Genomic DNA, 11667 nt, shown 5'->3' with positions numbered 1-11667 from the left:
CCGCCCGCCGCCGGCGAGGACGTGAGGAAGTGCGGCTACCTGCGGAAGCAGAAGCACGGGCACAAGCGCTACTTCGTCCTGCGGGCCGAGAGCCACCTGGCCCCCGCCCGGCTGGAGTACTACGACAGCGAGAAGAAGTTCAAGAGCAGCTTGCGGGCGGCGGGGGCCGGCGGGGCGGCCTCCCTCTGCTGCCCCCCGCCCAAGCGGGTCATCCCCCTCTACCAGTGCTTCACCGTCAGCCGGCGGGCCGACGCCAAGCACAAGCACATCATCGCCCTGTACACCAAGGACGAGTACTTCGCCATGCTGGCCGAGAACGAGGCCGAGCAGGAGGCCTGGTACCAGGCGATCAGCGAGCTCATGAGCCAGAGCAAGAGGGGCTTCCTGGAGCAGGAGGACCACGCCGATCAGCAGGTGGACGAGGACGACGAGCACTACGGGGCCGCCCTGCGGCCCGGCACCGTCTTCAAGGAGGTCTGGCAGGTCAACGTTAAGCCCAAAGGGTTGGGGCAGACCAAAAACCTTACCGGAGTGTACAGGTTGTGCCTCTCCAGCAAGGCCATCCACCTCGTCAAGCTGAACTCGGAGGTGCCCTCCGTCCACTTGCAGCTAATGAACATTCGCCGCTGCGGGCACTCGGAGAACTTCTTCTTCATCGAAGTGGGCAGGTCTGCCTCTATCGGGCCTGGAGAGCTCTGGATGCAGGTGGACGATTCGGTGGTTGCCCAGAATATGCACGAGACTTTTCTGGAGACCATGAAAGCTCTAAAGGCCTTTGCAGAGTTCAGGCCCCGCAGCAAGAGCCAGTCTTCTGGTGGTGGTAGCGGTACCAATCCTATCTCCTTCATCACCACTAGGAGGCACCTGGGCAACCTGCCCCCCAGCCAGACCGGCTTGCAGAGAAGATCTAGAACCGAGAGCGTTGCCGGAGGGACTCCTCCGACCACCAAAAGCAGCAACTCCTATCGCTTCAGAACCTCCAGCGAAGGAGAAGGAACCATGACTAGACCTTTTAGGTCGGTGACCGGGAGCCTCATCCACCTGAATACCGCCAGGATGAATTTGGGCCGGCAAGAAGGGAGCGGAAGGTATGTGAGAGCCGCTTTCAGCTCTTCCTATCACACCAGGTCTGCTTCGCTGCCTGTTTCTCATTTTCCCTCCACTACAAGTCCCATCAGTGTTTCTTCCAGTAGTGGCCATGGCTCTGCTTCGGACATGTTGACCAGGCCTTCTAGCTCATCCGTTTGTGGTTCCCCGAGCGACGGGGGATTTATCTCTTCTGATGAATATGGCTCCAGCCCTGGAGATTTCAGGTACTTTCGGGTCAGGAGTAATACACCTGATTCCCTGGGAAACACGCCGCCTATCAGAGAGGAGAACTGTCTGAGTGAGTACATGTCCATGAGTAAGCAACAGGCAGATGATAGCTCAAGAGATGATTACATGGAGGCTGAAAAGTGTTTCAGGAAAAGAACTTACTCTCTAACGAAACCAACTTCTGTAGCAGTGCAGCAGAAGACGACACAAACTACAGCTTCGTTAGATGAAGATTCCACAGGAAATCATGGACGATTACTTTACTCTGAAACACCAAAATTGAGAGATAACCATGAATTGGAGTACAATGACACTAACCTTGATTCCATATGTAACCAAAGCAGGAGTAAAGCCAGGGATGATGGGTACATGCCAATGATGCCAGGAGTTGCGTCTTCTCTCTCCGGCAACAGCGATTATCTGCCAATGACTCCTAAAAGTATGTCTGTTCCGAAACAGATTAACAATTCATGGTCACCGTCTCAGGTTGACTCCAGAGGATATATGATGATGTTTCCAAAGGCTAGCTCTTCACCTGTACGAAGTCCTTTAACTGGATTTATTTCTAAAGGAAGTAATGAGAAGATCATAAACAATGAGTATATGGATATGTCACCTGGTAATTCAGCTCCAAAGCACCCCGGCGATTCGAATTACATTCACACCGCTTCTGTTTCCAAAGGTTTTAGTTCATATTTTTCTTTGCCCCGAAGCTTCAAGGCGTTGTCAGGACAGAATGGTGACCACAGTGAATATGTTCCAATGTCTTCACCTGGAAAACTCTTGTACGGTGGACCAGAAAATGTAAAAGGGGTCAACAGTGAGGCTCTGGCTAACGGCATCTCTAAATTGCCGGCGGTGAAAGGTTCAGATGAAGGACTTGTGCAGAACAGGGCTGCTAGGCCCACCAGACTACCCCTAGGTACAAGAGGGAGTAATACTATCCCAAGAATGTACGATCGCACGGTTCCACCTGAGCCAGCGAGTCCCGGTGAATACATAAATATTGATTTTAATGAAAAAGCGAGTAATACACCGTATTCCTTATCTGCAGAAGGATCACCATCATCTCTAGGCTCAAGTAGTGACCACAGGCAGTCCCCGCTTTCTGATTACATGAGTGTTGACTTGGATGTACAGTCACCGAAAGTAGCGAAGGAACTGTCTAACTCCCTAACAGATATTTCAATTTATGCAAGCTCCAGTATTCCTAGAAACCAACCAAATCCTGACTACGCTAGGCTTTCATTTGGTACAGCTTGTGTTAGCACTGCAAGTAACAGGACTGATGACTACACGGAGATGACGTTCAACATGGCAGCAACACCGCCTCGGCCATTTGCTGCCGAATCCGACGATGGTGTAAAGATTGATAGCCCTTCTTCCATAGTTAACAGACTGTGCATTGTTGATCGATACGCTGGTAGCGGTAGCTTCTCTGTTCCTAGCTCTGAACCTCCTATGGGACCGAAAGTGATTCGAGCCGATCCTCAAGGCAGGAGGAGACACAGTTCTGAAACATTCTCTTCAGCTGGGACCGTGACGACCTCCTCCTCATTCTTTACTGATAGTAGCAAAAGACACAGCTCTGCCTCATTTGACAATGTTTGGTTAAAACCGGATGAAAACATTTCTGATGGTCAGGAAAGCAAAATGTCCAGGGATACCTCAACTGGATTTCAGAATGGCTTAAACTACATCGCTCTGAATTTACGCGATGATCCTATAAGCTGTGAGGCAAGTACTACAGCGCCAACTTGCCATCTCCAAAATGGTACTTCAGGTTTGGACAGTGGAGCTTACGTAAGCATAGATTTCAGCAGATCCGATGGTCTGAAGTGTAACGCTGCGAGAAAAGGTTTGTAACTTTAAAAGCACTTCCCTTTCATGCTTGCTTAACTGTAGGAATAAGGTTCTCTACTTAATACTAATATGTGGTCTTCTGAGTGGGGTAAATGTTTTTTATAATCTTCTATATTATTCTAGTATAACCAGTCTCGTCGTAGCACAGCATCCTAACCGCTGAACGATGATGAAAGGGGACGTGGTCCTTGGCCTAAAGGATTTATGTGACTCTTCTAGGCAGCTAGAGGTGTTATCAAACTGTCATCTGCCTCGGTTTTTTTATAAAAGAATTTTGCTAGTATAAACATTAATAGTATTTCGTATTGTGAATTCTTGTCCTGAGGTTATGGTAGCTCTTTTTTTTTTTTTTACTTCACTTTTGTTTTCTTCTTCTTCCCTTCTTAGAACTAGATGAGTCTTCACTTCCCCCCCCTCCCCCTGTGAACTTGATGTTTTGTAATTTGTCACAGATAGGGAGAGCTGAAAATTGCTGAATGGGGTTTAGACATCAAAGTTTGGGGCTTAGATCTGGTTTTTTTTTCAATAAATGTAGGTGAAATGCATATTTTAGGGTTTTTTCTGTGCAAGTCTGGCCACATCTGTTTCGTTGAATCTTATGTAAACAGAACTCAGCTTTTTCCCTTGAAGGTTTGGTGTGCTGCTCTTGAGCTCTGGTCTCCAAAGTATCCTTGTATCCCCTGGAGAAGCCATCTCCTGGTGGCTGACCAGGGTGGTGGGGGGGTCCTGCAGCCCACACCCTCCACCTTCACCAACTTTCACCACTTACTAGTGTCCAAGGGCTTAGCTGGGCCGTAACCCTTCCCCTGCTGTACAGAGGGATCTGCCTTTCGTGTAGCAGGTGAGGAATGCCTGGAATAGAGGAAGAGCAGGCTCTGAGGGCTGTCTTCCAGGTCTGAAACTTCAGAGAGAAGGCAGCTAGTTTTCAAGTGATCGCTGGTCTGACCCAACTTAAGGTAATGCAGTTTGAGGGGTACATAAAAAAAATAAGGGTGTTGGGGGTGAGGAGGAAGAACGTGGGAAAGAAGAGGGACGCTCCTATTTGTATGTTAAGCTCTTTGCTCTCGTGGTGGGAGCAAAAAATAGTAATTAGCTGTTAGTGGTATTATGCATGTCCACTGACTGAACAGCAGTGTTTGTGCAAGTGCTACATTGCACTGTAACTTTGGAAGTATAATCCTTATTTTGGTGTTAGTGACCCACTGAACTCCTTACAGTAATTCACCCACCCGGATAGAAAACTGTGTGGGTTGGAAATGATGTTTTCCTCTCTTAGCAAATGTATGTGTAGTCAATAATTGATGAGTACTAAGAGGAAATATTTAATCGCTGTTGGACATTGATACTTGTCTACTTCTTTGTCAACAGAGAAAGCAGTAAAGGGGCAGGCTACTGCTGGCTTTTATATTTTAATTACAATCTTAAACACTGAAATGATAGGGTTTTTTTTTTCTAGTTTCACTTTAAAACTAAGTGTCTAAAGGCAGAAGGTATTGCAGGAGCTTAAAATTGTGTAGCCTTTAATAGTGGAAGGTATAAGCCTGACTCAGCTCGCATGCCATTCGAAGTCTGGCAGCACTGCTTGGGGCTGCTCAGAAATGTGTGGTTTGCCTCAGTGGTTTTTTTTCCTCTGCTTTGTTTTGTTGGTTGGAATCAAATTTAGAAGACGTTGAAAGTTGCCAGTCCAAGAAATGCTTTCTTCCAAAGTTAGTCTTTCAGCACTTCAAAGATTGGTCTGCTAAGTCAAAGGCACACTGATTGCTGTAGCTGATTTGTGTTTGAGGTGTTTTGGGTTTTGTTTTTGTGTTTTGGTTTTTTTTTTAAAAAGCACCCCCAAAGACAGCAGAATTCCTACTTGATCTTACTTGCCTCATATGACTAAAATCTGTGTTATAAAGTAAAACTTGTTGCAAAATGGAGAGGGGAAAAAAAGTACAGAGATTATTTCCTTTCAGCTATACTGTAAATACTACATTTAAAAATATTTTTCAAGAGCTAATGTGTTTAGAAATTGTATTTGTTAAACACTTTGCTTACTACTACTACAGCAAAATAATCTACAGCCCTGTGCTTGGGGTTTTTCCCTTGTCTGTTACAAATTGTGGAGGGGCAAGAGACTCACAGCTGCTGGTTTTTGCTGTGAATTGAAGTTTTCTGGAAATGAAACATGCATTAAAATGAAGTGAAATAAAAACATGGGCTGTTTTATGCCGTGTGCATAAAAACATGGGCTTGGGCAGAAAATTAAGCATGAGAATAGCAAGAGCTTAGGTTGGTGGTTTATAATTTTGTTTTTCTTTTTAGGACTAGAAAGAAAACACTGCTCCAAAACAAGGCCTAACAGTTTTCTATAAAGACAGCCTAAAATATTTCTGGTCTATAGTGGGAGGGCAGGTGGGGTGTGGACACTGTTCACTTGTAGGTGGCTCATGGAGGGGCAAACAGATTTTGGAATAGTCCAGGCTAAAAGTAGCTTGCCAAACTTGGATACAATGTTGTAAATTGGTGGTGTCTATCTGTTTCTTAGTAATGACTTAAATTCTTCATTGTAAAGATACCAGTTTTCATTCACGTACTGAATTGTGTCTCTGAGCTATGTAGCAAGCATAACTTTAAAAGTCTGTATTCTTTAAGCAGCTTATTAGTTTCTACTGCAATAAAGCTTTTATTTTACTATTTTAGAAGTTTTTCTGTAGTCCAGAAAAACACTTTCACATTCCATTTTGAATAGTGAAAACAAAGCTTTACTCAAACCTCTTGTGTCGTGAAGAGGTGTAGTGTGCCTGTGTAATTGATATTTTTAATACTTTTGGGCAATTTTAGCAGAACTGAGTGCTGTCTTTTATTTCCTTCTACATCCTACTCTTTTGGTCTCTTTGCCTGAAAAATGCTCTGTGGTTAAATCCATTCTTAAGGAAAATATTTAGCACTTGTGTTTACCCTTTACCTCCTAGAAAGGAGCTCATATGTATTAAATTCTGCAGTTTTACTAGAAGGAAAACACTACCTAACTTCAGATTGTTTGCTCTTTTGTTTTGTTTTTGTTTGCTTAAATGGAATATTGTGTTCTGTGACTCAACTGCATTCTCCAAACTGCTGAGGGTGGTAGAGTGATTTCCAATGCATCACTGCCCCCTCATTGTAATTCCCAAACTACTTCTGGTTCAGGTTCACTGATGTGAATCAAGGTTTTTTTTTTTTTTTTTCTTTATTCATTACATGGATGGAGGAGGGGGAGGGCACTAACTTGAAATGGTAAATATGCCTGACTTGTTATTAAACTTTTATTTTAGGTTTAGGCAAAATTGAGCTCAGGTTTTATGTTGATAATGATGATAAAAAGAACATAAGATTCTGATTTTTAATCCTTGAAGTTTAAGGAGGTCATTAGCAAAACAGTTTCATCACGAAATGGTTACACAATATTGAAGCAAGCGGTTTGCAGTTTTGATTACACGAATCTGAGTCATGAAATTTTGTGCTAGGAGTACAGAACACTAAAGCTACTTCAAACAGGGCTTAGCTAATGTATACCTTGTTATTGGACCTTGTAGAAACTGAGGAGGATAATGAGAACGGGGTGGTAATAAACTGCATAATGGGTCCTGTATAATACAAGTTGCTTCAGTCTTAATTAGAAATATTAAACCTGCAAAGATACCCTGGACTCCAACAACAAAACAGGCTGTTCAGAGTAAATGTAATGTTCAGCTTAGTATCAACCCACCTATTCTACACCCACTCTTTAATCTTATCTCAACCTGATATTCTAACACTATTATTTGAGAAGTTCTCTAAAGTGCAGGATTATAATTTAAATGTTCCTCACCTTTTTAATCTCCTCCTGTGCTAGGCTGGGCAAGAGTGTTGTGTACACTTTGGGGAGCTGAGAGGAAGGAAAACAAGTACAGCTCTAAAGCAAAACTTGTGTTCCAAATTGTCCAAATCCTTTATGGTAGCTTGCATATTTCAAATGCAAAATCTTGACGAATATAATGAACAATATACACTTTGAGAAATTCAGAAGCTGGAAGTTTTAGCTATTACTAATATAGTAAATTACAGTTTACAGGATACCAGGCAAATAACTGCCCCTTTTGGGTTTCAGACTAGTGGTTTTTAAAAGTTTACTTCAAACTGAGGCTCTTTTGTATTGGCAGAATATGTAAGGCACAGGCTCATTTAAAAATAACTTGAAGAACCCTACTGAAGCACATCCGAATGCTGCTATATATACTACATCTTTGAAATAATGCTGGGATAATAATTCTTAAAAAAAAAAAAGGCAACTAAACAAACAAAAACCCCAAACAATTTTAATTTTGCTGTAACAGATGCCACTTTAACAGTCTTGAGTGACTTACAGCTAAGCTTAAAAATGCCCAGGGTAACTTTCTCTAGTAGTATATGAGCTGCTGAAGGCAGAACAGATTTTTGCCATGCAGTGTGGGAGTGAGCTAATTATGACATATTTGACCAAGAATCAGTTGGGTTTTACTTGTGCTTGGATGAGAAGATCTGAGACAAGAATGTTCCCCTGCCATTGAGAGGGAACGCTTACTTGTAGTCAGTGTTGAAATACTTTTGGAAATCAGCTTTCCAGACTTTAAATCCATAGTTGCAGCTGATGGTGACATCTGTCTTTTTTGGAAGTCTAAAACTTTCTGCTTGTAGCTGTCTCGTAGGTTAAAGCACCGCTGCAGGACGTGGGGAGTTCTGGGAGTAATCCGGGACTGATTCAAACTGCTTTTTTTTTTTTTTGGGGGTGGGGTGGGGTGTTAAGTCTTGTGGTGAAATCTTAAATGCATTATTACACTTTTAGTTTTCCCTCTAAAACTTCACGTTTCCCCCTCCTCTCTTGATGTCTGAGAGCCCCTTGTTCCTGCTGTCGTTTGGGGTGGCAGGTTGGAGTAGCAGAAAGTGTGCAGCACTTATTCCAGGGCTGTATTCCAGCCAGGGTTTGCTGGGGTGGTTTGTCACTAGGTATTTCTTTGGGGTTTTTTGTATGTCCAGTGGCATGTTAGCAGTAGGTAGAGTTTGGGTTTGTTTTTTTTCTGCATATGCTTTTTTTAATGAAAGGATCTTTAATAAGTTTTCTTCATATTGATTGCTGGGAGGAGGGTTTATACCTTGAGGTTTTGGACAGTACTAAAAAGAGCTTATAGTACTGTGTTGTACCTTGGTGTGTGTTTGTGTGCTGTGTTTGTGCATCTGTGGTGCTCCCAAAAACATGCTGAATGGTGTCCAGTATGTTGACTGCGCTAACAAGTTTGTTTTTCTGATCTGAAGCAGGAAACAAACTACAATTTTATTCTAAGTACTGTTGTGATCAAATGTGGCGTTCTTCAACTCAAAGGAAAATGGAGTGATAAAACTGAAAGGCAGGTGAGAGACAGTCAAGCTTTCTGGAGCCTGGGGATGTATTATTATTGCTGTTTTGTCCTAAAAAAGTAGTATTATCTTATGACTCATCCTTAAATGGTATGTAATGACTTGGCTGGAGAACTGTCCTATGGCCCACCCTGCAAATTTGCTGTTTGACTTTTTTTCATGTTTAGCTTTTGCATGTTAACAACAATCCAGTGATCAAGTTGCACTGTGGTGTCTTACAGGTTAAAGCAATGACTAGGGGAAAAGGAAAAAGTATGTTCTAGTTTTAATCAAGCCCTGCATCTCTGTAAAGGTCACTCCACTTAGGGATGGTTCTGATTTAGCTGAGAACCTTGATCAATAGGGATTTGTGACATACTTGAGGGCAGTGGGAAGACAAAGGTAAATTAGCCTGACTCATCAAAGGCATTTCAGAGGTGTTGCTGAGTATCTTATCTAAATGATCTTGAACATCTAAGTCTTTGGATTTGTGGAGATTTTGCTTCAGGTGTAGCATTACCCCAAGACCAGCAGTGTAGTAGACTGTTAGCAAGAATTTTTTGCCCTGGTTAAGTCATGAGCTGTATCTTAAGGGGCAAAGGTTGCTTATTTCAAGACATTATTTTTCTGTTAATTAAGCTGTATGGTTAGATGCTAACAATGCAGACTGCTTGTGTGTGTGTGTATATATGTGAGTTGTGTGCCAGTGATTTGTGAGTTAAGTGTAAGGTCTAATCTTTTTTAATCTTCCAAGAAGAAAGGGGTTTTGAGAGAGATGGCTTATACTGAAATTAATATAGTTAAGATTTGGCTATAATTCCAAGGTGACGATACAATTTAATGTGATTCAAGAAATTTGGAAACTTTTAAATTACTACTGAAAAGTGAATAGTGCTTGTGTTCACTGCATAGCATATGTATGTTATGAACTTATATAAATATCAAATTGAGTTATTATTTAGGGCATAAAATAGGTAAGAATAGTGTTTCCTTTTTGCTAGGGCATGAAAGGCTCATAAATATGCTACCTGCTTGGAGAAAGGTTTCCCTTTTAGTAGAACAGGATTTTGTGGAATGACTGAGGATATCAAAATGGGTTTTTTTTCTTTATCTGAAAATCATGGGAAATAATACCAAAAGGTGCACAAGAAACCCGGTAAAATTTGCTGCTAAATTTATTGTGGCGCTAACAAATGATACCCCCCTGCCACAGGGAATGGCGCGATTCTGTTCCCATACTCATGCCAAGCCAGCTTGCTTTATTGTTTATGGCTCTTGCCGAACAGCTGAATTTGCAGTATAATCTTTTTTTGATGCTGGATAGCCTGAGCCTGAATTATTTTTTGGGAACGAGTGCTTCTTTTCACACCAATCTCTTAGGCTGCCAGGAGTTTGGAGAGTTCTTGATGACCGTGAAGCAGACGCATTATTAGATAAATGAGAACCTATTGCATATTGGACCATGAAAAGCTATTAGTGTGAGCCATGTAATACCTTATTTGTATGAAAACCCTGTTTAGGCTATTGACAGGCATTGCTGTTTCTGCGACTTTTGTGGCACGTTATCGACAATTGAACTAACATGGCCAAGACAAACCAGCAAATGGTACAGAAAGGCTTCTCCTCGAGTCTGGCCACCTTTGCTTTCCTGGTCTATGTAACCGGAGCCTGTTTGCAGGTGGGTTGGCTGAGGGCATTCTTCAGCACAAGTTGGATGCAGGTAAAACTTCCATCAGTATAGATGAAGGAACATGCTTTAAGTTCTGTAGGTTTAAAACAATAAAGTTTCTTAAGTCTAAACCAATATGGGTTAAGGGGCCAAAAAGATACTATTTGCTGTATGGAATTTTTTTGTATTTTAAGTTAGTCTGTTAGAAAAATTTGTAAGCTGTTTGGGTTTTCAGTAGTAACATCCACTGTTGAGTTCAAACTTCCAGAATATTTGCTTCTTATGTGGGACACTTTGGGAGGTATTTGCCATCTATATTTTTACTCTGTGGTGTTTTTCGGGGTGGGGTGGGTGGTTGGCTTGTTTGTTTGTTTTTAGAACAAGATGTTTTTAAATTGCAGATTGTGGTGAACAGGAAATCAGTTAAAAATGAGTTGAAAAAATGAACAGATTTGATCTTGAGGTCATTCAGACAATATTACGACAGTGTCTGTTAATGAAAGCTTGTAGCTCCAGACGTGATCTCTGCTCGTTGTAGAACCTGAACAGGTAGGCAGGATGGAGGTCCCCTGTACAATGCCGCAAATGTAAATGTGTTGGTCCCTGTCCTAAGGAGCTTACAATTTAAAAGATGAAACTAAAGGGATGGATGAAACTTAATGTGCTGGGGTGGAGAGTAAGATAGAGATCAAGGCTGCTACCATTGGCAGAGTGAAGATAAGAGTCAGCCTCGCAGAGAGATAAAAGGCTGCCTGAGAGCGGTTGCAAGAGAGGAAGCTGGTAGAGGCGCTTGGAAGGGTATGCACACGGCAGGGAGCGATGGAAGGTAGTGAGCTATAAATACAGTGGTTGTAATGGTTTAAATGACTTGAAAAGGATGAGGTAAATGTCAGAACACTGGCCAGGATATTAATCTTGGTAAGAGGAATGTGGGCCAACATGTATCTCTGAGTTAGGAGCATGTCCCAATGTTTACTTCTCCCTTTTAGATGTGGAATGTGATTATTTTTTTTATCTTTTTTTTTCTTTTTCCTTTCTGTAAGTTAGGTTTCCTGCAGCCATGTGACTGATAGATTTGGTGCGAGCAGGAGTGCAAGAATGCGTACCGGAGCACAGGATCACCCTCTGCTGTGTCCCTAGGCAGTTAATGTCGTGTGGACCTGCATCCTCTGTTCTTTCTGAGACTTTGCTCCAGGAGCAGCTAGGGCGATGGAGCTGCCTTGGCATTCCTACCGATTCCTTCTTGGTTTTTCAGGGGCTTTTTAGGTGACATCTCTGGGTTTCAGGCAATATTCTAGCGTTGGGGAGGAGGCAGGAGTGTGGCTTGGGAGAGAGATTCACCTTTAGGATTTGTAACCATTGTGTCAGAGCATTTGGAGTCCAACTCTGAACAGGGAGGTCTGGATGGCACCTGCTCATCACTGCTGTGGTGCTTTCAGCTGCTTGAG

General features: G+C 42.6%; 1 protein-coding gene across 5 annotated transcripts in view; it reads left to right on the top strand.

Annotated features, from left to right (window-relative positions):
* The first annotated feature begins 6 nt into the window (after window positions 1-6).
* Window positions 7-11667, top strand: part of IRS4 (insulin receptor substrate 4) — a 41713-nt gene continuing 30052 nt past the window's right edge. For 4 of the 5 annotated variants that reach the window (XR_774451.1, XR_774452.1, XM_010569017.1 and 1 more), the window contains exon 1: window positions 193-3175. Coding sequence is in view for 3 of the 5 variants with exons in the window: in XM_010569017.1 (XP_010567319.1) it covers window positions 304-3175 (2872 nt within the window). In the remaining 2 variants the exon portion in view is untranslated. Of the gene's footprint in view, window positions 3176-11667 lie in introns of all 5 variants that reach the window. The other variant, XM_010569018.1, reaches the window with a different exon arrangement.

This window comes from Haliaeetus leucocephalus, unplaced genomic scaffold, assembly GCF_000737465.1.
Source record: "Haliaeetus leucocephalus isolate CR32 unplaced genomic scaffold, Haliaeetus_leucocephalus-4.0 Scaffold262, whole genome shotgun sequence".
In the NCBI taxonomy this organism is placed as follows: Eukaryota; Metazoa; Chordata; class Aves; order Accipitriformes; family Accipitridae; genus Haliaeetus; species Haliaeetus leucocephalus.
Note: the sequence above shows the minus strand (reverse complement) of the source record. Positions and strands in the feature narration are given on the sequence as shown.